Source organism: Nyctibius grandis, chromosome 4, assembly GCF_013368605.1.
Source record: "Nyctibius grandis isolate bNycGra1 chromosome 4, bNycGra1.pri, whole genome shotgun sequence".
Classification (NCBI taxonomy): Eukaryota; Metazoa; Chordata; class Aves; order Nyctibiiformes; family Nyctibiidae; genus Nyctibius; species Nyctibius grandis.
Genome location: NC_090661.1, coordinates 65,020,341 through 65,046,586, shown reverse-complemented (window position 1 = coordinate 65,046,586; position 26,246 = coordinate 65,020,341). Strand labels below are relative to the sequence as shown.

Below are 26,246 nucleotides of genomic sequence, written 5' to 3'. Positions count from 1 at the left end.
AATTAGATCATGTGTGTGTAAGCCAGGGCACCATCAAAGGCAAGAGGCTGGATTTTGCATCCCACATATATTATGCATGGATGCTGAGAGCTGGGGCACATGTAGGAACTGAATCAGTCCACAGTCATGCAGTAGCAGCACTTGCCCCATCCGCCAAAGGCAGCCTTTGCTCATGCTGCAAAGTTGTCACCTTTTCTAGGACCTGTCACAGCAGGACTCGGTTCTGACTTGCCACCCCTTTGCTCCCTTCATGTGAGATGGACACTCTTTCCTCCATCTTCCCTGTGGAGAGTCAGCTCATGTGGGACCCCGTGAGCCTCTTGCTTTCAGATATTGCTCACTGCTGGGCTCTCCTCTGCAGGGCTTGTCACCACAGGTCATATCTGGGTGTTTTAAGGTCCCGTTGCATTTCCTTACCAAAAGAAGAGAAGGAAAAGATATAAATATTAGTCATCTTTTCTATACTTGCACTTAAAAAATAAACATTCCCTTTTTATGCTTAGAAGATGTGGTGTCATTTCCTGAAGGAGAAGGAGGGACGAAGAGGGCTAGAAGAAAGGCCACTAGGAAAACAAATGTTTTTCATTAAAAAAAAAAATAAACGTATGTGTTTATTTTGTCCAGCAAAATTAAAATGTCCACCCTTTTCAGAAACCACTGATTTTCCACTAGAAAGAAGGAAGAAAAAGGAAACAGAAGTTCCTCATTTGCTGATTGTTTTGGGGAAAGTGAGTAAAAGCAATACAAATTTTCTTCCCTGTAGTATTTGGTACCAACCAGCTCTCTGTCCTTTTGCAGACATTTGGGAAAGAGACCCCACCCTCCTACCTCCTCTACCCTGGAGTAGGGACCACTACTCACCCATCTGCCATAGGTCCTTGTCTGACCACCCCACCATGGCTGATGTGTGAGTCATCCTGTGGCAGCACCCCACTGCAGCCAGGGGCTCTGCACTGCTCCTCCATGTGTCTTTACATTCCCCTTCCACTGACATGGAAATAGCCGTCTGTGTGGTCTGCTGGTGTAAGTTCACATCCTGCTGACTTCAGCTCAGCTCATCTGATTTGCATCAGCTACTGATTTGGCCCTGCCAGGGCAGGGGATGTCCATGCACACTGAAATGGGTGGAATTACTCCAGACTCGTACATGAGAGCACAGACTGTGAAGTAACACCAAGTCTGTTAGGCTTATAATTGCACTTGGAAAAGTGGACTTCAAAGGTGTCTGATGGATGTCTCACACAGGGTAAGGAAAGAAGACACAATATTTGACAAATTAGTTAAAGCTTCAAAAAACAAGGTGTGAAGTGTGCACTGGTGGCATAGCCACAGTTGTCTGAGGGATGTAACTGAGGTATTTTGGGAGGAAGTATTTTGCATCAGGAATAAGTAACTTGGCTTTAGCAAAAGGCAGCTACAACAAATGTACCTACTTAAGCAAAGGCTACCAAGATTAGCAAGTTGGTTTTTCCCCCTCCCTGGTATAAATCCAGGAAGTCCTTTCTGCAGCCCCACATATATTGCAAGTAAGGCCTAAGATGACTTGAGATCAAATTTAATATTGTTCTCTCCCCTCCCTTCCATGAATTCTGATTTTTTTCCTTCAGGAGGAACAAAATCTGTCCTGAAGATCTATTTTACTTTCCTTTGTCATTCCTTTCATATCCAAAAAGCCCTGCCTCCCCTTTTGCTTTCTTATTTTCCGATACGTAGGGTTTAAGAGCTCCCTCCTCCCTTTCCGACCTTGGTCCTGTGCTTTTCCTGCATGGATTATGAGGCGTCCATGTTGGGCGGGTTGGTCAACCTGCCACTCACTTGTGAGGTGCTGGAGGACTCTGCTCTGGATTCAGAAATGCTGCAGATACTTGACACATCGAAGAAGTCAAGTGAGCAGTATGAGATGTTTATTAATTGGGAAATGCATATCTCATATGCTGAAATGGAGAACAGAGAGAAATTGGTTCAGGGTGCTGAAACCCAGGCGCTGCTGGCTGAAGCTCGTTCATATTTTGCTCAGTCGCAAACCAAATTCCTTCCTGCATTAACCAAATTGCCTATCGCACTGGATATATCTCTTATTAAATCAAATCTTTCCAGCTCTAAACTGCAGCTGTCAGTTCTTGAATCAAATATATTGACTATTAAACTTGTCACCTGGGAAATGACATCAATATTCTATTCCAAACATATAGCGGTTGTTTACCAATATCTGAGCTAATAAAGAAACACAAAATGCTACAATTTGGGATTACATAAAATGCACCAAACACCTTCCAAACTGAACTGAGATCTGCTTTCCTGGTCACTGCAAATGGAGCTTTATGCCTGCAAAGTTTTTCCTTTCAACTTCTCTTTTAGGGACACTGGTATATGATCATGTAGTGCGGCACTAGTACTGTTTAAATGAGCTTTGCTTATTGATATGGTAATAATGGGATGATGACCAGAGCTCACTAGAAATTGAAATTTTGGAAGGAAAAACATGTAAAGAACGTGACAAAGTTACATTTCAAGATTTCCCGCAGAGTGGAAGTAGAAGGTAAATGAGAGAGGGACTAGTCAGTGTGAAAATTAAGAAAACTTTAGATTTTCATTTTCTGAAGATTTTTTTTTTTTGAGGGTCATTTATATTCTGGGCTAAGAGCATCCCTCAGCCCTGGTTTTCTAATCTTCTAGATCAGTGGTGTGTCTTGGCCGCAAGTTTGGATTTTCCTTCCAGGGAAACAAGCATCTGGTAAGGATGGCTGTGTGCACCCAAGCTGCTCTTCGGGACAGATGGAGGAGTTGGGTGTTTGTAGAGAGAAGTGTTCCCATCTCACTCACTCTCAAACAGCTTAAATTCCTTGGACTGCCCCAGAGTTTCAGAGTTCAGCTTAAATTCCTTGGACTGCCCCAGAGCTTCAGAGTTTAGGGACTTTCAGGCTCCCCACACACTGCAGCCCAGTGAAACGAAGAGGAGGCTGGGAAAGCCCAGAAGGCACATGGACAAGCAGGAAAAATGGTCAGAGTGCTGTAAGACTGGAGATGTTCTAGGTCCAGCTTCTCCCTGACTGGTGAGATGGTGCCTCTTGACAATACGCTAACACTTGTTTTCCTCTTCCTTTTCAAGGGCATGGTTATTCTTGACCAGGACTGTGGTGACTTAGGGCTTCCATTACAAAACATTCTACCTTGAAAGGTTCCCTGAAGAATTTAGAAAAGAAAGGAGTTCATTTTTAATATACTGAGTCACCCTGACATTGCCTCAGCTCCTGCAGGGCTGTGAGGAGTATGAAGCAGCCCTATGGAGCTGGGCTGTTTGGAGGCAGGGAGGGAGGGGGGAGTGTCTCTTCTTACCACTTATGTTCTGCACAGCTGCCAAGCTGGTCCTGTGAATGGGGTGGCTCTCTCACAGAGCAGGCAGACTGTCTGACCTTAAATCCTGTGTATATTATGAAAATAAAAAGCAAGGCAATGAGTGAAGACATTCACCCTGGTCTTTTGCACCCTGAGCTTCCGTGAGAGGGTTCTGGTTTCCAAAATGAACTTTTTTTCTTTTGGAAGGTCCTCTCTTTTTATATGGAAAGGTTAAAAACTAAATGCCTGAATTCAGGTAACCAGGAGTTTAGTGTGCTGGAGAGCCAGTTCCAAATATTTTAACTTGATCCCCTTTCTGGTAAAGATCCACAGACAGCTTTTGAGCTATGCACGCTCAACACGAACCATTGCTGCAGTAACAGGCAGGAGCTGGGCTCAGACACACAGTTGGGCTGGGGCTCAGTGGAGTGGGGTTTAATTCCTTGAGCTGACATGTCTTTCCTGTGTGATTCTTGGCAGGTCATCAAATCTCCCTGGGCCTCACTCCCTGTCTGCAAAATCACACCTCTCGGACTTGCTGCCTCTCGAGAGAGCTGGGGAGAGGCCATTCGTAATTATGTGTTTATAAATTGGGGGCTTTCCTTTTGGACAAGGTCCCCAGACAATCGCATAACACCAATCACAAGATAAAGCAGGCAGATTATCTTAAATAGTCTGGCAGATGTTGGAGAGGCTCCAGCCACAAAGTGGTCGGGAGGTACAACCCAAGCTGCTTCCACAGTGCTGAAGAGAGTCGCTGTCCTGTTGTAGCTCACCCCTTGTGAACAGCCCATGATTTATTTATTGAGGAGAGGTTTCTGAGTCACCTTCTTCTCCACATTATGAAAACACTGAGAAAGTGAGTCATTTTGAGGAACAGAGCCTGCAGCACTCAGTTCTCACCCTGCTGCCTGGAACGGGAGGGGGAGAGCCCAGCAGGTGGGATTGAAAGAGAGGGAGATGCAGCTTGCTTCTCTCCAAGGATTGCCATCTGACCTTGGGGAAGTCACATAGCCTCTTCAGAATTTAGACTGTAAACTGAGAGTGGTGGCCTGGCCTTGCTCAGAAGGGTGTTTTTTATAGGATGACACCATTAGAGATGTGAGACTGTCAGCTTCTGCGGTAACAGAGTCCTTTCAGAAGCCTTGGACAGGGAGAGTGATAAAAGTGCAGATACAACAACTGACTCTAAATGTGTAAAAGGTGGCTGCAAAGACAGACAGAGTCATCTGTTCCACATGTTTGCAGTGGATGGGAGAAGAGGAGATGTCCTGAAATTATAGCAAGGAAAGACATAGCTTAAATGTTAGAAAAAACCTCCTGGAAGTGATGTGTGGAATGCTGGAAAGGATTGTCTGGGGAGAGGGTGGACTCTCCAGCTCTGGGATTTTAACCCCGGTTAGATGCACATCTGTTTGGGCTGGTTCAGGTGGAGCTGCTTCAGGCTGCTTTTTTTCTGGCTCCATGCAGAGAGGAGTTGACTGGATACCCTGAACAGGCTGGTCTTTAACAGGACCCTCTACTACTGACTGTTTCAGCATATCAGAGTGCAAAGAAGACAAATATTTAATTTGCCTCATTATTTGCTTTGTTCATTTCTGTCCTGCTGTTCTTTGATATCTTCCCTTTCACCAGGGGCACAGGTAATAAAGCTCAGTGCTTTCTCCTGTCTGTGTAAAATTTGCCTCTCTATCCATCAAATCCTCCTTTGATTTTGATATTTTCCTTGCTGCCTCACAGTCCATCTCCAGTTGTAGGACTGCCTCCACCCTGCAGGCATCACATAGCTGTTTTTGGCCGCACACATTTGCTAATTAGGGTATGTGTTAATGGTTGGCCTTTAGTCTTCTCCTCTAGCTGGTAGGATGTTCATTGAAGTGTTCAGGCTTTCTGGCTACTGCTGCCTGGCATTTGGAAGAGGCAGTAGCAAGGCTGGGACCCTGAAGTCGTACTGAAGATTTAATTTCACAAAGAGAAGCTTCCTGCTAATGAAGAGCAAAGAACACCGCACCAAGATGAAAGTCCACCTCTGTGGCTGGCTTTCTTTCACTGTCCTCATGAGGTGAGCTGGAGCAGGTGTCCCCTCTGTGTCCCCTATGGAAGAGCTGTCCTGCCCATTTCCACCCCTGTCCTCCCCAGCAGAGCATCCTTCTCTCACCTCTCCTCTGTGTGACTTCAGCCTGGGTTTTGCTCTGGCCAGGCACTCTGCCCTCACACAGCTACCTCCTGCCAGAGCTGGTGCTCCCTGTCCTGCTTTGTCCACGGCAGACCCATCCCTCCCCTCCCCGTCAGCCCGTGCATTGGGGGACTGCATGCCCCATGGGACCTGGGTGACACCAAGGGAGCAGCGTAAGTAACTTTGCTCTGCCGAGTCCCCTCTGGGGATTTTGGCTTTCCCATCCTTGCCTCAGCCTGTGAGGTGGTATCTCCAGTCAGCCTTTTGCCTTGTGAAGGTCTCCAAATCTCTAAACTCCCTTGTAGGAAGCATGAGGACTGTCCACCCCTCTCTTCTTCCTGCTGACTGATTTAGCAGGATGGCCACGGGAACATTAAAAATCGGGGTGTCAGTGAGTTGAAGCCCCTCTGAATTAACCAGTCTTTCAAGGGGAAAAAAGGGTGAAGTCTCACTGCATGATCTAGAAAACACTCATCCACGGTACCTTCTTGCTCCTAGTAACAAACAGCTCTGCAAACAGGTTCTGGCCACCACCACTGGCAGCATCAAGATGCTTGAATCCTGAGGAGGTGAAGGTACCATCTGTGTTGTGTTCATGCCATTGATACAAGTTGAGACATCAATGCCGATCTGCCTCTCTCTGTTGAATATGTGTGTGAAGACAGCTGGTAAGTTTGGGTACAGAAGATTTTCTCTCTCTGCTTGATACATGGTCAGCTGTCACTGCCCAGGAAGAGACTTGGGGGAGGCTGTGTGGTATTGCCTGCACACTGGGAAGGGATGGTTAGGAGAGCAAATAAAACTCAAGGATGTATAAAGAATGGGACAGAAAGTCCTTAGGATACAACCTTGTGAGTGTTTCACCATTTCACAGATCAGTGGTACTGAAATTTCTGTCTGAACAAGGGGATAGAGGAAGGCGTCTTTCAGGAAGACAGGAGAAAAGCATCTCTTTTTGCAGTTCAAGTAGACCATGTGATGGATGCCAAGTGCCCTTTACATCAGCCACGTGAAGAGCTGGTGGGTGGCAAACCTCTTGGATGATTGCAAGCACACAAAGCTGTAAGCTGGGCCACAGCGAATGGTCATCACATTAACTGGTTTCCACCCATCAGATAAGAGAAATGCTAAGACACAGCAAGCTGTCTCTGAAAACAGACTGTAAAAAATTAGAGGTGTGGGAGGGAGAAATGGAAGGCAACATGCTAAAAGTAAAAAAAAGAGAAAAAACTCCCAAAAGGACCCCGACTCTCTATCAAATGGTTCAGGGAACATAAATTAGGCTTTTCTACTCCCCCTCCTCGTCAGACAGGAGCTTCCAGTACCACTGAAAGGCAACACACAGCAAATTTATCCAGCGAGCCCCACAGCGATGCAGCCTGGAAGAACCTGTGGGAAATGGCTGCCATTAGGCATCACTGCGTCAGACAGTCTAGCAGGAAGGATTAGAACTGGATAGGGCTAATGAGAGCATCTGTGGTTATATATGAACGGATAAAAATAAGCATTTATAAACTCACATGCTTCCAGGCACAGGCAACTTCAAACTCCTCAGGGCGAAGAAACTTCCCTTATAAATAGATTATTCCATAACTGTCCGTGGCATTAGCTACTGTCAGAGACAGGATACTGGACTAGATGGGCCCCTGGCAATTCCTCTGGAGAAACTGTCTTTCCAAAATAAAGACCCTAAAAAATTTCCCTGTAACAAAGAAGAAATTATTGAGTTGTTTATTAAATAAATTAATTTGAATAGGGAGAACAGCAGTTCCTTTGTTTCCCGCTCATTTTAAACTGTAGGTCTCGGAAGGGAAAATGAAACCACTGCTCCGAGTAGCAGAATAGCATCCTCAGCGTTTGCTTCTTCCAGAATAAAAGGCCTATATTTAGAGGACTCCAAGTATTAGAGATATACTGAGCTGGCAACTGTTTTGGGCAAATTTCCAAACCCATCTAATTTTCCACATAAGTTAGACATTTCAGTAGCATAAGAAGTTGTGAAGAGAGCCAAAAATAGTGTTTTCCTATCTTTACAGCCCAACCTGCCGTATTTAATATGGTTTTGAGAGGAAGTGTTCAATAAGATCTGATGTAATCAATATTAAACTGCATCTGGTTTTAGAATGGGTGTGTTTTTGTGCATATACTCACATATGCATAAGTGCATACACACTCTGAATGTGCATGTGGGGGTATATACAGAGTAAGGTATCCAGGATTTTCTGTTAGGTTCATTGCTTGCTTAATTATGCATTCATTCATTGTCTTTTGACATCTGTCTGTCCAGCTATCCGTCTACCTATCTGTCATGGGACTTATCTAGTATGGGTGTATCAGAACAGAAGCCAGACTCTAAATTTGTGCAAAGTTGAGCATCTTTGATTTAAAAGCTCTAAAAACTCTGTTTTAAAGGAGAAATACAGATGCATGAGACCATGATAAAGGGGGGCAAATGCTATGCCTCTGAATCACTGTAACAGCTGCAGAGTCCCCTAGTCAATAGTTTGCAGATACCTCACCCTGATATGACAACTGTACTAGGTACAAATTGCATCTTGCTTTAAGAGAAGTAAGTGGTTTTTGTAGCTGCCTTCCAGAGTACCACAGTGGAAATAACAGCAATTTCTGTAGTGAGCCTTCCACCACCCCATGTAATCTGCTCTTCCTTCGCTCCATTTTTGATTGATCATACATTTTGCGTGGGCCATCTGGGCTGGTGATTCCTATGCTTGTTCTCTATCCAAGAGGCAATCTTTTCACAAAAGCACAGAATGTTAGGGATTGGAAGGGACCTCGAAAGATCATCTAGTCCAATCCCCCTGCCGGAGAAGGATTACCTAGATCATGTCACACAGGAACGCGTCCAGGTGGGTTTTGAATGTCTCCAGAGAAGGAGACTCCACAACCTCTCTGGGCAGCCTGTTCCAGTGTTCAGTTACCCTCACCATAAAGCAGCTTTTCCTCATATTTATGTGGAACCTCCTGTGTTCCAGCTTGCACCCGTTGTCCCTTGTCCTGTCAAGGGATGTCACTGAGAAGAGCCTGGCTCCATCCTCATGTCACTTGCCCTTTACATATTTATAAACATTAATGAGGTCACCCCTCAGTCTCCTCTTCTCCAAGCTAAAGAGACCCAGCTCCCTCAGCCTCTCCTCATAAGGGAGATGTTCCACTCCCTTAATCATCTTCGTGGCTCTGCGCTGGACTCTCTCTAGCAGTTCCCTGTCCTTCTTGAACTGAGGGGCCCAGAACTGGACACAATACTCCAGATGCGGCCTCACCAGGGCAGAGTAGAGGGGGAGGAGAACCTCTCTCGACCTGCTGACCACACCCCTTCTAATACACCCCAGGATGCCATTGGCCTTCTTGGCCACAAGGGCACACTGCTGGCTCATGGTCATCCTGTTGTCCACTAGGACCCCCAGGTCCCTTTCCCCTACGCTGCTCTCCAACAGCTCTGCCCCCAACTTGTACTGGTACATGGGCTTGTTCTTGCCCAGATGCAGGACTCTACACTTGCCCTTGTTATATTTCATTAAATTTCTCCCCGCCCAACTCTCCAGCCTGTCCAGGTCCCTCTGAATGGCTGCGCAGCCTTCCGGCACGTCAGCCACTCCTCCCAGTTTTGTGTCCAGTTCCCTAACATTCTGTGATTCTGTGTGATTCTGTGATTCTGTGATGTATGGATTTAAGGTTGGAAAAAGAGAATCCAAACAGACCCCACATCAAAAACATAAAAGTGCAGCTCAAAATGCATCGAAGTGATTCATGTAAAAATCATTGGCTTGCTTGGCAGATTGCAAGTGGTAAAATTTTTGGTCATGCTGGAGTTTTCCTGATTGCACACTTCTGTCCTGGTCTAGTATCAGCCACCTCACCTGCCTGTCGGTGCGTGCATGGGCTGTCTTTACTGCAAACTAGATGTTAGGTGTGGGCAGAAAGACATAAGGATAAGTCAGATAGTCTGTCATCAGATATGATGCTATGAGTACCTGTAAGTCACTCATTCCTGAGTGGCAGGGCTTCCTGACAGTCCTTACCTGACCTGACAGCTCTGACAGCTCTGGGAGCTGCTTGGAGAGGATCTGGCCTGTCAGACCTGGGGAAACTCAGGAAACCCAGTGATGCTGACAAGTCCAGGACACCACAAAGTCAAAAAAGAGAGTGTTGTGATGTGTTTGAGAGATGTGGGTTTGTCCTGTGTGATTTGTGAACACCAGGGCATCTAGGACCTGTTTCTAAGGGGATTTGAAAAGAGACACTCAGAAAAGCAAGTCTATTACCAGTGGCACATGTGTAATGCAGCTATTATTGGTAATGCACACGTGACAAAGATTTGACCCTCTCATTAGTTAGGGACTATTATGGGGTCACTATTACCTAAATATTATCCTAATTTTATCATCCTCTTGGATATACAGGTTGACATTTCTGAACTATTTGCGCAGTGCATGAGCATAACATATGAAATGTTTCTTTTCTCCATGCATTAATAAAAGATTGTTTCAATCTATTTTTAAACATTTTGGTGGTGTTTTTTAAATATAAATAAAAAAACCTAGCAAACAGCAGCTTAGAATAAACCCGTATGGCTAAGTGATTTGAGCAAATATATAAATGAAAACATCTCTTTTAGACATGTCAGAGATTAAGATGTGACCTTCAAAATCGTTCAGTGGCAACGAGTTCAACAGACTCAGACTGTTTAAGCTAAGCAATTGCCTGTATATTGACTCCTATTTGAAAGGGATAGATAGAAGCCAGGACAACTCCATCTCCCAGAAATCCCTCCTTTGTGAATTCCTTGCCCTATCCTGCTTTGTTAGGGTTTGTTTTGTCGAGCATGTTCTTCTGGAATACGTCCTTTTAGGCTCAAGAGAGGAGACCCTAATACAGCCATCTGCAGCTTTGCTTTTAGTGTCTTCCGTATTGCTTCATTTTCCTAATTCCTCCTTCATTATCTTCTAGTTTTGCTCCTGTATTGGGTTTGCATGGCAAGGTTTTGGCAGAGAGGGGGCTACAGGGGGCTGGGGGCAGGCCTTGCTGCCTCCCAGCTGCCTCGGCCCCTCTCCTACCTGCCCCCAGCTCCCTGTGGCTCCCGTCCCCGCTTCCCCCGCCATCAGCTCCCTCCCTCACAGCCCCACTGAACCCCTTCTCTCTCTTGTCCCGCAGGCCATGGCTGCCACAAAATTCTTCGCCGTGCTTGTGCAAAGCATCATCCAGCTCCTGCAGATGGTCGGTGATGAGCTGGATGAAGCCACGCGCGAGCGCGTGCAGCACCGTGTGGAGCAGCTGAGACAGGAGATGACTCGGCTGCTGCAGGAGCTGCATCTGTGGAGCCTGGAGCTGAGGAGCCTGGAGCAGAGGAGCCTAGAGCGGAGCGCCTTTGCCTGGGGAGCCCTGCTCTTTGCTGCCTTGCAGATGTGGCAGTTCTGGGCCATTGCTGGAGTGCTGGTCCTGCTCTTTGGGCTCTGCTGCTGGCTCAGGAAAAAGACCCGTCAGCCAGGCAGCAGCAGCAAGGAGGGCAGTGCCAGAAACAACGCACATAAGGAGGAGCAAGAAGAAAAAAACAGTGTTGCACGGACCGTGGGCAGGATTTTGGCCAAGCACCTTCTGGACCTGCCACAACCATTCACGGTGGTGGATGAGCTGGTGGATGAACTTCTCCATAGCTGCCGAAAACTCTCCAGGAATAGTTTCTTGCTGCAGGTGGAGCCAGCCATCAGGATGAGCGTCCCCTTAGAAGGTTGGAATCCCAATGAGGGTGAAGCTGTCTACCACCTCCTCGTGCCCCTGAAGCCCCCCCGTGAGCACGCCTTCCACTTGGAGCTGGGCACTGAGCAGGAGATGTCGTTGAGGAACTTCCAGGTGCGTGTGAAGGGAACAGCTTGTGGGGGACATGCTGTGCTTCCTCCACCACCCCAAGAAAGAGCTGAGGGAAAAACAGGGTCCCAGTCTCCTAGACACCCTCTGCACTGGACCCTACGTAGACATGGAGAAAACCACCTTCTGGTTCCAGGTATTGGTAAGAGCAACCTGGTTGGTTTTGCCTCGGTCGAGAGACTGGCGTCTAACAGTGCTGCCCTCCAGGCACTCCTGCAAGCTCCAGCTGAAGAACATTTCTGGTAGCACCACCCTGATTGACATGATGTTTGGCATGCAGCAAGGTGACTCGCAAAACTTCCTGAGCATGGAGTAAGCAGAGGGCAGTGTTAGCAGCAGCACGACATGGTCAGAGAGCTATGGCAGAGGTGCAGTTCTTCAGGCACAGGGCCAGGCTTGAAGACACTCCCCCGGCAGCTGGTGCCGCAGAACTGAGCACGCTGGACATGGAGAACACGCTGCTCAACTGACAGTGGGAATTGCTGCCGCACCTTTCCTCCACAGCAAAAGCACACTCTGGGAAGCGGGACCCGATGCAGATGAAGAGGCCATCGCAAGGAGCCTTGCAACAGAGAATCCTCTTACCACCTGAACAGCAACTTCCCTCCCTCTTCAAGAGTGTCCATTCCCTCTGGGGGCTTTACTCTGTGCAAAGTTGACAATAAATGAGGTGTTTGAATAAATGCTGCATCCGTGAGGGTCTGTGCATCACTTTACTGGGGAACACGGACATAGGGTGCTGACAGCTCGGCTGCCACAGAGTCAGGGAGCATTTTGCACAAGAGCTGCTGCAGTGGGCTCTGGTTTCATGATTCACTGGGCTTTGGCTTCTCAGGGCTTGTAGGTTAATCCCAGGAGAGAGTTTGGCATCACCCAGCTGCTCAATCACTTGCCCCCAGTGGGATGATGGAGAGAATCTCAAGGGTAAAAGTGGGAAAACCTGTGGGTTGAGCTAAGACACTTTTGTAGGTCAAGCAAGAGCTACGCACCCAAGCAAGGCAAAATAAAGAATTTATTCACTACTCTGAGCAGACCTGCCTTTTCAGCAAGCGTTCTGCCTCCCTGCGGCTCGGGTTGAAGGCCTTATTACCAGGAAACTTCCTAGCCTTGTAACGGCCCTCGGATTATTATCAGCTCTTGCTTTGCCACGTGGGTACAAAGTCGTGCTGAGAAGGCCAAGGGTGGTCAAAAGAGACTTCAGGGCCTCGGGGAGATTTGTAAAGTGATCAGGAGCACACGTAGTATTCTCCTCTGTCCTCCCACTTGTAGGGAATGACGTGGAAAGAAACAGGCAGGTAGCCTGTAGCGAGGTGAGTGTCAGTCTCTTCTCCCAGGTAACAAGTGACAGGATGAGAGGAAACGGCCTCAAGTTGCGCCAAGGGAGGTTGATTGGATATCAGGAAAAATTTCTTCCCCAAAAGGGTTATCAAGCATTGGAACAGGCTGCCCAGGAAGCTATGCCTCCAGTCCTCAGAGCCGCTGCTCTGCGCTGGCTTGTGCCCAAGCCTTGCTCTGAAGCTTCAGCAAGAACAGCCAGACCCCGCTCTGCACTCATGGTTCTTGTCCCCTGTGCAAAGGGCTCCCTTCTCGGAGAGCCTCATATCCACTCAGAGGTGCTCCAGGCGCTGGAGCAGAGATTCCCATGCAGGCCGTGGTGAAGACTATGGTGAAGCAGACTGTCCCCTACAACTCAGGGACGTCAATGGTGGAGCTGATGTCCACCTGCAGCCTGTGGAGGACCCCACGCTGGAGCACGTGTATGCGCTCAGAGGAGGCTGTGACCCCATGGGAAGCCTCTCGTGCTGGAGCAGGCTCCCGGCAGGACCTGTGGCCCGTGGAGAGAGGAGCCCATGCTGGAGCAGGTTTGCTGGCAGGACTTGTGTCCCTGTGGGTGACCCATGCGGGAGCAGTCTGTTCCTGAAGGACTGCACCCCGTGGAAGGGACCCACACTGGAGCAGTTTGTGAAGAACTGCAGCCCATGGGAAGGACGCATGTTGGACAAGTTTGTGGAGAACTGCTTCCCGTGGGAAGGACCCCACGCTGGAGTAGGGGAAGAGAGTGAGGAGGAAGGAGCGGCAGAGACGATGTGTGGTGAAATGATCACAACCCCCATTCCCTGTCCCCCAGCGCTGCTGGGTGGGGAGGAGGTAGAGAAATCGGGAGTGAAGTTGAGCCTGGGAAGAAAGAAGAGATGGGGAGAAGGTGTTTTAAGACTTGGTTTTATTTCTCATTATCTTAGTCTGATTTGATTGATAATAAATTAAATTAATTTCCCCAAGTCGTGTCTGTTTTGCCCATGACGGTAACTGGTGAATGATCTCTCCCTGCTCTTATCTTGACCCACAAGCTTTTCATTATATTCTCTCTCTCCTGTCCAGCGGAGGAGGGGAGTGATAGAGCGGCTTTGGTGGGCACCTGGCATCCAGCCAGGGTCAACCCATCACAGGACCCATTATATTTCTTAGTAAGGAATATATTGTAACTTGAATACATTGCATCCTTTTAAATGACATGACCATTTATTTAAAAGTCTGGTTCTGTCCTCTTAAGCCACTCGCCCCTCTATGAAAGTGATGTTCTTCTATGTTCTGTTTGCTGTTGAATAATGTCTGAGACAAATCTTACTGGCCACCAAATGAAGCACTTGGGCTTCAAATTTTTTTTAAAAAAATCCCTGAAATACCAGCCTCACAAAATCAATTTGGGCTTGGAAGACTGGGCTATGCTCTCTCTTTCTTGTGCCACTGATGAAGAAATCTGCGGTTGTGACAACGCTACTAAAGAGACAGGAGTTGAGCAGAATGGCTCTTGCTCTCTAACCACAGAGCTGGGAGGAGTAAACATTTACTAGAGACTGTAAACCAAACAGATGCTGTGTAGAGGGTGTGCACATTGGTCCCTATTCTGGGCTTATAGAATCATAGAGTCACAGAATGGTTTGAGTTGGAAGGGACCTTTGAAGGTCACCTAGTCCACCCCCCCTGCAGTGAGCAGGGACATCTTCAACTAGATCAGGTTGCTCAGAGCCCCATCCAACATAACCTTGAATGTTTCCAGGGATAGGGCATCTACAACCTTATGTGCTGCTATTAAACTTAGAAGCAGGATGCCATCATGTGCCTCACATAGTGTTACTGCTGAAGGAACTCAGTATACCTGAAACAAAAAGTAAGCTTGGGAAACGGCTCTGTTGAGTCAGAAAGTGTTATTTTTCACAGACAGGGTTTTTTGTATGTTTGTTTATTTAACATAACACCTTGGAGACACAAAAAACTTTGTTCCTTTTGAGACCCTGACTTGCTCTTACTGGCTTATGCCAGATGGGATTTTGGGGTAGGCAGGAACCCCAGGATGTAAACATGCTGCAAAGCACAGCGCTCAGGCCTTGCTGCTGAAAGGGCTTTCTGTCTTCTTGCAGGGCTCAACACTAATAACTTCCAAAGAAACCAGAATGTAGCATGGAAAAATGGGTCAGTAATCGCACAGAATGCTGTGTGGTTAATGCTCTGTCTTTATGTGCTCGTCTGCCTGCTCAGCGCACCTGTGCATACGGACACATTGGTGCATGCACACCGATTCCTGTGTGTATCTACCTCCTGAAGAGGACTGCCAGGAGTAATTCTTCTCCTTCAATCATTTTGTCTGCCTGCACTCGCATCCTCTCACACACAGCCGCTGCCCAGGCACATTGCAGCTCTCAGCCCAGCGAGAGTCTGTGTAGGCGCAGCCTTGCTCTTCTGGTGGTTCAGTGGTGTGTAATGCTCACTGCATTATGCTCAAATAGCTGTGATTTGATCTCTGATAGCCCTACTCAGACTGAAGAGGAATCTGCAGTTTCCAGAATGCGCTCTCTGTGCTGCAGAGCAGGAGGCCAGCGAGCCGCTTCACAGCAGTTTCCCACAGGAAGGGAGGTGTCTGCACTGACCTTGCACTGATGAAATCCTTGGCTGATCCCGACAAGGTTCAGCTACCGGAGTATTAGCAGTGAAGCTGATATCCTCCGGACTTTGTGGAACATGACTGGGAACAGCACAAACTGTGAAGCCCAGGAGAAGGAAACACAATTAAATAAATGCCCTCTTTTCCCGCACACAAAGGGAGAATGGATACCCCAGTCAAAAAGCCAAGTGCTGGTACAGCAGTTCTCTGTTGTAGGCGTGAGTTTATTGGCTTTAATAAAGTGTGAGAGAGGATGCCTATGCAGGTTTGTGGAACAGATATTAAAACATTCTTTAAAACAATTTGTTATGTATGGTCGATGTAGCATGAGGAGTCCAGTGTCTTAAATAACAAATGGGAGCAAAGATGTGAAATGTCTTGCTTTGAGGTTTTATATCACACCTGATAACTTTACTCCCTGTAAAGAAGGGTGCAATCACCAAGAAGATCTGAAAGATCCAGATAAGACACTGTAGTCGGCATCCTTAAGGGAAGTGAGCTGTCTCACAGGGATACATTTAACCCTTTAATTGGATGAGGACTTGAACCTTCACCTCTGTTCACCTCAGAACTCGAAAGGAAACTGCAGGATCTGGTTGGTGAACATGCCGCTGCAAATACCTAGCCCAAACTTGATCAGAGAATGTGAGCTTATGATCTCTCTCCAAGAGCAGCAACATCAGGCTTTCTCCAACCTGGTTACAGGAATAGACTTCCCAAACAAAGTGAGAAGCACAAGCCCTTGTGACTGCAACATGAGACTGCGTGCTTGAATTCACTCAGAGTGATAAAGGGAAGGAGTGATGGAAAACATCACCTATGCTGCTGTACTGACCTGGCTGCTCTTCTGGAGTGTATTTGATGGAGCGATCAGTATGGTGCTGCTACAAAAATTAGTGGAAACAGCAAGTGTGGAAAATATTTTCTATTGATAGAACAGCTAAGCTAACTTTACAGTTAAAATCTTACCTCTTGCATTTTTTGGCTGCTGGGATATAAACCCCAATCCTTTTCATTTCATTGTTTCTAGTACCTTGTGACTCAAAGTGCATTTGATGAACAAGGCTGAATTGGGACCTTTGGACAGGACTCTTCCCCAACCTGAATGCTGAAGCAGTCAGCGCTTGCAGAGCACAGCTCTTTATCTTGTGAAATTAGGTGCACTTACTGTAAACTCCTGGGGTCCTATGTGTGTTCCCTGCAAACTCTGAAATGGGCTTGGAGATTTAGCATGGGTGAGATCCTTCCTGGGCTGATCGGAGTTGATCTAAGCCTGCACAGCTGCTGAAACGCTAATCCCACCCCATCCCTTCACACTCATCCCCCCTTCAGCCATGTGCTCACGCCACCTGACTAACCCTACCAACACAATGGTGTGGTTGGTTTTCAGATTGCTCAGGTCTGTGAGCCAGATCACCATCTGCTGAGAGCAGGGGAGGAGGCAGGAATGTGCAGCTGGAGGTGGAGGGGAAGGCAGAACGGGTCCTCATGGCAGCTGTGCAGATTTAATCATTTTAAAGTAAACCATAAGCATCCTAAATGAACACTGTGAACTGGGGTCTAGCGATGGTGGTTGCTACTGCTCAGCACAAGTTCAGTGCTCTGCAGCATGGAGCTAAGAGTTTCTGCTTGCTCTTGAGCCAACAGATGCTGACTAGCTATGCCTGCTGCTTAAGAGCAGCATTTTGCTGCACAATCCATCATGTCAGCTTTAGAGTCGTAGTAATTTCTCCACAGCAGGCAAAGGAGCTAGCCCTCAGTGAGGTATGTGGTCATGTCATGCTTCAAACATAAGCTGATTTTGCTCTGGAAGTGAGATACTGCATTCCCTGGCACCCACACACTGAGCATCCTCTCCTCCATGCACACATACTGCCAGCTTTCTGCTTTGAATCCTCTGTGCTGAGAATAGTGACAGTCTCATCTTTTTTTCCCAAGATTTGTTCTCTGTGAGGGATCAGCCATGTCCAGCTTCTTCAGAGACAACACCTTTCTTTCCTTTAATCCTTTAGGGCTGCAGAAGTGACAAAGCAGTGGAAGACGGGAGTGAAAATCTGTGCCAGCTTTCATGCAATTATTAAGCCCTGGTTCCAGAAGTTTTACTCCAAAATGTACTGACAAGATGAAAACAGCATTCCACTACAGACTGTCTGTCCCACCTGGGTCAGGAGAAGGGGTTGTGATGCACAGGCACAAAGGGTATGGCTTGACTTTGAGCCAGGCTGGAGTTTCAGAGTTGGTAACTGAAATCTCATTTCACAGAATCACAGACTCACAGAATCGTTGGGGTTGGAAGGGACCTCTGGAGATCATCTAGTCCAACCCCCTGCCATTTCCTCGCAGGTGGGATGATGTTACATGGAAAGTGGGGAGACCTTGTGCACACTGGACATGAGCACAAGATTACAAGTTGTTACAACTGTCCTCTAAAATTATAGAGAGAATATTTGTTTGCATTGCCTGAGCAGACAACATTTGCAGAGTAGAGGCCTCTTTTATAGTAACGGACATAGGTTAAAGAGGTGACTGCTTCAGGCCATTGCTGTTGTGTGAAGCAAAGCAGCGGTAATGAAAATTGTTATGCTTTTAATTAGAGCAGTCACTACTGGCAACTACTCCAGTCTTATCTAAGGAATTTTCAGCCAGTAACTACATCTTGGTGAAAAGCAGATCCTCATTTTCAGTAGTTCTCTTTTTGAGCTATTTGGAGTATAATTGCTTTGCTCCCAATTGAGGTGTGGGAGCAAATCCAGCCAAGCCATTGCTCAAGCTACAGCAGCCTGGAAGGCATTTTGGTGAACAGACTTTTCCACCATGATTTGTGCTGCTTCAGGCTGGACTGTGTTGCTGTGATGGACTGATTTTGGCTGGTATTTGACTGAGAAGGCAGGAGAATGGTGAAAAGCAAGGGCATAGCTTTGGTTCTTATGGTACTCGTTGGGATGAAGGAACCCTTGGTGTCTGATCCATCCCAGGGGATGTACGATAAAGGTGTCCACCCTAATTCAGCTCTATAGGAGCAGTTCTGTTCAGGCTAATTTACCAGCTCCACGCTAGCTGGCATCTTCTGGGACCTACATGGACAATGGTGCATGGCACATATTCTATAGGAGAAAAAAATTTTATGCTTTATCTCAGGCATAGTTAGTCATTTAACCTTGCTTTTTCCATGTCATAGTGCTATACAGTATCTGAACACCATTCTAAAAAAAAAAAACCCTAACAACCAAGCTGTTCTCTGCAAGAAGTTAAATGCTTAAAAACATCCCCTGGTCAGAAATCATCCTAAATCAATATTGAAGGAGAGAAGTAATTCATTGAAAACACCATTCATTAATTAGAGTGTGGCCTAGACCACAACGGCATGGTCTCTAAAGGCACAGATTTATTTATATTTGGTTACTGAAAGATATGTGAAAAGGCTAGTGACAATTGTTGATGATGGTTCATAAAGAAGGCTGCTTGCTGGTATAAATGCATTAATTACTGAGACAAATTTAGTTGGCTAGAACACTGCATAAACCAGCAAATGATCTGAAACTTATGTGGAATTAATCACATTTGCCTTTGCAGATGTCTAGTTTCTGGGCACCAGAGCTTTGGAGCTAGCAAACATGAAGGCAACCCTAAGAAGACCTGACTACCTTCATGTTCCTACTCAGTCAAATAGCAGTAAGAGAGTTAATTTCTCCTGCAACAAGTAAAATTCAACTGGGTGTCACTGTTGGAATTGCATACGTTTCCCATATGTTATTCTTCTGTAAAGAAATATTGCAGATACTCAGAGAACCACAATAGTCAAGTCTACCCTAACCCAGGCTACATGACCAGGTTGCCAAGAACTTGAAATCATTGTGTGGTATCTAGTAACACTTCATTACCATTGCCAAGTGGCTGTGTCTCCCATGATCTCATATCCCTTGCCTTTGTTAGAATCAAAATAGGGCATTCCTCTTCTGGGAAGTTTTCTGAGGCTGCTTTGTGGGGTTGTAGATGAAGCCTACCATGATTTTTTTTTACCTAAAACTGTATATTGTGTTTGATGATGGACCTCCTTGTAAAACAATGACCCATGGCAGAAAAGTGAGGTTTAACACATGGTCTGACTCCGAAATGGAAGAGGTAGCCATACGCCTGATGTTAAAGCCCCATCTTTTTGGACTGGTGGGGAGATGACATAGGACTCATGGCAATGCTGTATTTGCATTTACCCTCACAGAGATGTAGGAAATCAAGCACAGGGATTAACTCTACTGTTACTGATTGACAGGTAATTTAAGGTTTCCTGTGCTGTCCAAACTCTTTAACTAATGTGGCTTCAGCCGTTTAAGGAAGACAAACATGGATGTTTGGTCTCAATTCAGCAAAGTGCTTCAGCATTCACTTAACACCAAGCACACAGGTGAGCTGAATTTCAAGGGTCATGTCTAAATACCCTCCTGAACAGGAGATGGAAGCTCTGTATTCATCTAAACAGCTCTCTCCTTCATAGACAGTTTTTCAGTCAGACCCTTTACTGTCAAATTCTTAGTGAGATTTCCTGAGATTTCAGCTAAAGAGATACCCACATAACCCACAGGGGAACATTCCCATCTGGCAGAGGACCTGCGTGAAGCTGCCTCAGCTGCTGCAGCTCTTTAGTAGAAACAGGCAGCTAATGCTTTGGTTGAGGAAGTTCTCAATTAAATTGAGATTGCTTGGGGAGGCTGGGGAGGCTGCCTCCTTAAGAATGACCTCCAGGAACTGCGCAGGTCAAGTTGATCCTGTGTGAGAGCAGGATGATGGACCAGAGGACTGCCAGAGGTCCTTTCCCAGGGATTTCATGTTCCCAGTAGAGCTGTAATTTGCATGAATAAAAGGTCAAACTTTTTATACCTCATTGTGTGTGCCCCATAATGGAAGAGTAATAGGTACCTGTTAAATCAGTTTTTGTTGATGAAACACCAGCTATCACTTAATATTTTAATCTGTAGGTGTGGATTTCACCATAAGGTGGAAACCAATAAACTTTTTCAAGCATGCAGTAGTCATTTTGCATTCTTATTTGTTCATGACCTGAATAATCTGATCATTAGGATCGGATTGTAAAAAGGAGTTTCTTATAACCATAAATGTTGTGAAAAATACAGATCTGATAGAAGAGCTTTTATTTCTTTGTTGGATTGACAGTGTGCTCCCTCATAGTAGCTGCTACTTTCAGATTGATTGCTAGGAGCAAGTTATACATTAAGGGAAGAAGAAAGAAAGAGAAGAACCTTGAGACCCTGATACCACCCATCACATCACTGACACACAAGGTTGCATAGTCAGGACAGACTGACCAAGAAAACCAAGAATTTATTTTGGAATTAAGTGCACTGAGGTAGATGTTTTTAACAATCAGTGGTGATATGACTCAAAAAATAATTTACTCCTTCTTTCTGGAATTACTCATGAATGACTTGCTTGTGATACACGCTGACAAAGTTTAGTCATGCTTCTCAGGGACAGGCGAATGACTGAGAAAACCTTCCCTGCTACACAGTTATTATTCAGCTTGCCTTTACATAAGAGAGGTCTGAGAAGAGTGACTACAGCTTTGCTGCATGGCAGGAACTTGAATGTCAGCTGACAGCTGTAAAAGAAGCAAAACTCTCAGAAACATTCCTCACTTTGTCTTTTGAAGACATTGTGCAACCAGGGTGAAATGACTCCCAACCTGAGGGAGAGGTAGTGCAGCCACAGAGCGGCTTCTCCCTTCCCATTATCCTGGCTGGATTTTGCACGCTGACCAGAGGTAGGCTGAGCTCAGAAGTTCTGCTGGATACCAAGTCCTCATCAGTTTGTGTGTGGGTCTGAGCCAACGCTCACCCAGCATCCAAACTGATCAAACTCAGCTTTCACAGAGGCGAAAGCTGCAGGTGAGCCCTGGAGCACAGCTGGAGATAAACCAGAGCTTGCTTTGTCCATTAAGGCATAGCTGAGAATGGGCCATAGCTGCCATGATGTTGTGGGAGACATGAAGGGCGATGAAGGGCAGAAAATCTGTCCCTGAGGATGGGGACGATACCTCAACTCAACCTGCTTGCAGAACTGTTGTGAACATGGCATCTCACTGATAGACACATGGGGACAGCCACAGAGCATGAAGTTTATCTCAGCCGCATCTTTGCCATCTTCCTAGTGATTTATGGACATCTGCTGAGGAAAGCAAAGGTGAGGTCATCAGGTGAGTCAGGGAAAGGCTATGATTGAGTGGATCCAGTGTGTGAGCACAAAGCATCACTGTCTGTGGCTGGTGAGCTTCCTTCTTTCTTGGAATAGCATCTGAGAGCTGAATGAAATGATTTTCACCCCGTCTCACTTCTGGTGGGCTGACCTCAGAAGGGAGTGGTAGAGAAACCAGCTGGGAGTAACTAGCTATTTAAAATGGATCAAAATCGTAACTGGGAAACTTTCTGAAAGGGTTACTGGGGAGGGGACAGGGAAACACCCAGGACATTCACAACCAGCTACCCAGTGAACTTGGAAAAGAAACAGCAAAGCAAAGCAGTCTCCCCTTCACTAATCAAGTGAAATAAAGAATTGAAATACCCCGTGGAACTGATGTAAAATCAGGTCAGGAACAGAAATATTCATGCATTCGTTCTACTGGAGGGTAAAGAATTTCCAAATCCAATTTCTTTTGTGGAAACCTGGCTCCCTAGGGCTCTGAATGAGATGCAGAGAATGTCCCACTGCATGTGGCGTGCTGGTTCAGGATCCCTGCCAGGGCAATCACTCCCAATAACAAGCAAAGCAAAACTGAGCTGCCAAGTTTCAAATGTTCATGGGAGAGGGAGGCTCATGACTGTAGAGAGAGCAGTGAGGAAGCATGAGTTCATTTACTTCCAAATCAGTCTGAGTGTCCTCACTTGTGCTGTTGCCTCAGATAACATGGGTTCAAGACCAGCTTCTCATGAATCATGGAATCATAGAACAGTTTAGGTTGGAAGGGACCTTTAAAGGTCAACTAGTCCAATTCCCCTGCAGTGAGCAGGGACATCTGCAACTAGATCAGGTTGCTCATGTCCTTTCCTTCATCCCAAATTCTCTCTCTTTCTGACCCTTTACTTCCCAGGGCTTCCCTCCCTCTATCCCTTTTTTTTTTTTTTTCATGATTTCTCTTTTCCTGCCAGTCTTCTGGCTGATACCATCTTATGTTGACAATAGTGTTGGTTCAAGTGGAAAGGTGTGCTAGAGATCTCCACAGTCCCTTCCAAGCAGCATCACTGTGATTCTGGGAAAGTGACAAGCTCTGCTCAGCCCCAGAGTTGCTCTCTAGATGTGCGATATTTTGGTGGTTTCAGTGATTTTCTGCAGTGACACCTGTTGGCTTTCAACTGCTCACTGCCTCTAACCAACTCATCGCAATGTATTGGAATGGGCACCCAAACAGCCTGACACAACTGCCCTCTGCCACCTATTTTGAAATATATTTTTGGGTGATATTGTCTCTTCCTCCCTATTTTAGCCCCACTCCTGTGTCAAGTATGCAGAAAGAAAAGGGAAGAAAACTTTCTTATTTGTCTGTACTTTGTGTCAGTCTGCAAGGTGAGTCTAGGATTATTTACAAAGTTGTATAAAATACCCCAAAATATTTTAGGTACACCATCTGCATTTTAATTTAAAAAATATACAAAAAATTGCACAAAAACCCCCCCATAAACAAGAAAAACATAATTGACTTTCCGTTATCTTCAGGCTTTGTGCTAAAGAGCCTCTGTGTCAGGGACATCTGAGCTGCTAGGGCAACTGGAGTGGTATCTCTATTTTGGCAGCATGAAAGTACCTCAGCCCTCGTTAAACCTGATTGAACATTTGCTTTGTCAGCCCAGGTTCTCTTTTTAGCATCAACAACTGTTCTAGTTCCCCCTTCCATGTAAGACTCTTGTTGTCCCAAAGTCTTCTTCCTGATGTGATGAATCACTCCGTGAAGTTGCCAACCTCTCTCCGGTGAATACAGGGGTGCTCAGGCCACCTCGGAGGTAGTGAACTGGGAGGGGAGAATTTATGAACTCATGTACACGTGGGCTTCCGTGCCCCAGGAAATTAAAAAAGGATATCAGCAAACACTGAGCAGTACTGCTGTCACCAGCACCTGGACAATATCATTTGTTTACAGCTCAGGAGCTCACGTAGCACAAGTTCCAAGGAGGCAGGTCTGGGCAGGAGCAGGGAGAGGTCTCCACAACACCATCGTACCCAAGCCAGACCAAGCCGTGACTCAGTGAGCAAACACAGCTGAGCACTGAAGCCTTGACTGGCCTTGCTGTAGTAATACCTGAAACTTCTGTTTGCTTCCCAAGGCAATTTAGCAGTGAGGGAGTAACCAATGCCAAGACAATGCCCGGGAATGGCAGATAATGTTTGCCTCCTTTTGGTATAAATATACTTCCAGAATAGCATCCTTCAGTACTAATATTTCCACAAGAGGGAAACAATAAACTAACTAAGTTATAGTAGGACAGCCAGTAAATAACAACAGTAATAATAATAATAGTAGCAATCCTTTCAACTAATCCTTTATTTTCTTTCGTAGATGGGGCTACTTTGACCGGACAAAAGGATGCACCAGCGAATGATGTTGTGTCATCTAAGGAAATGGCAGCTCTTGTATTTCCCTATTTTTCCTTTCTCTGGTGTCCCATGAGCATTTTGTGAGGCCAGCACAGAACACATGAGGGGGAGGCTCTGAAGAAATCCCTCTGATCTCATGGCCCAACTTATTATTTTAGAAGTGAATCCAGCCCCTGGGAATTGAAGGTGCTTCCTGTGAAAAGCGATTTCTGCCTACTTTGGTGTTCAAGACATGCTGTATAAACTTGAGTGCTCCTCTGGTAGAAACTGTTAAAGATGCATATCATGTGGGCAAAGACACACAGAAATGACCTCATGGTCCAGTTTATGTCAGTATTGTCCTACAGAGGCAAAATCTCCCTGCCTTCCAAAATGGCACTGCTTGAAAAATACAGTCCTTCAGGATGACATTGTCTTATCTAAGTTTCTATTACTGCCCTTTGTGAATTAATTGCTACATGATGTGAAAAGGAAAAACAAGGGGAAAAAAGGAAAATCTTTTACTGTTTCTTGCTTTAGACATTTAGCATAATTTCTTATTACTTTGTACAGAAGTTCTGCATAACATTGCTTAGCCTCCACACACCGTGCATTACAGGTGTTGTAAATGTTAGAGGGTCCACCTGAGAGCCCTGACTGTTTTCATAGGGATAAATATAGGTGGAAGAATCATTTGTAATGAATATCGTTCAACAAACCGCATCTTCCATTTGTGAATTGTCTGTGAAGAGACTGTAATTTTCTTGAGCTGTTTGCTGAATCGCTTCTGGAAATCATTCTTCACTGGCAGCTTCTTGGAGAGCAATTTGCTGGCAGCATTTCATATTCAAAGTTTGCAACTTGAGCTATTTTTATGAGGTGTGTCAGTTCCCTGGTAGGATCTGTTCCCTGGTTAGATGAGTGTAACTCCTGAAGTTCAAATTTCTGTTCTGAGTAATCCCAGTTATGAATATGAATTTTTAAACCTTGCAAAAGTGTCCTGAAATATTTGCTTGAAATCTGTTTGAAATAGATTTGCTTTTTTGCAAATATTGGTAAAACATGGAAAACAAAACTAGCAAGTTTGAGGAAAATTCCTTACAGCATTCAAATGAACATCATGGCTGCTCTAAGCTCCTGTGATCAGGCTTTGTGCTGTCAGTGTGATGGCTGATTTGCAATCAGTGGCATATCATCTTGGGTCTAACAGTTTTTGGTAAATTGTATTATTGAAAAGGAAGGGATAAAAGAAAACCTGTCAGAGGTCAGGCACAAGCAGAAAATGTTAATGCTGGTGATGAGTGGGTGCTTCATATGACTTATTCAGAATTACTGAGTGCTTGACCCTGATCTTGCTCAAACACAGGTGTTCTGCTGATATGGGCAGAGCTTTTGCTGGTGTCCTTCATCTCTGCCAGCAGCAAATTCATTCCTAAACTTACCTCAGCTGAAACAGTTGACAGGCAAGAGATTAGCTGGAAATAAGGTCATCAGGGAAGAACACCCTGCCCCTAAATTCTCTGAGAGAGACTGTTCAAACCTGAGGCTGCAATGGCAGCCCTAATGGTGGATAAAACCAGGAGAAGGCTCACAAGAGAAGGTTCATGTTTCTGTTGGCAGCGTTGTAAAAAGTTGTTCCAAACTGGTTTGTGTTGCCAAGGATTGTTTTCGTTCAGGCTGGGCTTGGCTTTTCCTTTTCATGTCCTCATGATGACATCTTGTGTTGAAGGTGAGGGAGGGTGGAGTGTGTGGGAATTGGTGGGAGGATTGTTTTCTCCTTGAAGTTACTTGGTGCTGCTCCAAGCTGTGCAGTGCTTTGGAGGAGAGATGTCCCTGAAGAGCAGAGGTGTGAAACTAGGGACCAAGATGGTGTCCACACAGAGAACATGGTCCACCCCTGTCTTCCTTTCAACACTTGATGCAAATGGCTGCCTAAGAAAACTTGCCTTTTGAGGTGAGACAGCTAAAGGAAGGCAGCTGAAAATGAGACTCACAGGTTTGTTGAACTGGAAAGAAAACAAAGCTTTTTAATACTTGCTTCTGTGTTCTTCCAGTCATGGAGAGAGAGGAGGCCTTATCTTTTGGTCACAAAAGAAGTATTGACAAGGCCTCAAATAATCCCAGCAAAATCTGTTCAAATAAAAGTTAGCACAGCACAAAGATGTGATAATTAAAGGGATCCCAGAGTCTCTCATTCAATCAGGAGCTAGCACTCCCTGAGAGCCCAGCGCCTCTCCAAATTAACCTAATGAAGACAAGATGCCACTGGCATCTCTTACCCACCTCGTAGAAATGAGACCGGCACCTTTCCAGAAGGAGCAAGCTAAGGGCGCG

At 45.9% G+C, this 26,246-nt stretch overlaps 1 protein-coding gene across 1 annotated transcript; it reads left to right on the top strand.

Moving 5' to 3' along the window:
- Nucleotides 1-1,783: 1,783 nt before the first annotated feature.
- On the top strand, nucleotides 1,784-11,711 carry LOC137661766 (inositol 1,4,5-trisphosphate receptor-interacting protein-like 1). Its single transcript, XM_068397393.1, is given in 4 exon segments — nucleotides 1,784-2,112; nucleotides 10,481-10,638; nucleotides 10,641-11,403; nucleotides 11,405-11,711. Coding segments are annotated over 4 exon segments (1,557 nt in total).
- The last annotated feature ends 14,535 nt before the right edge of the window (nucleotides 11,712-26,246 follow it).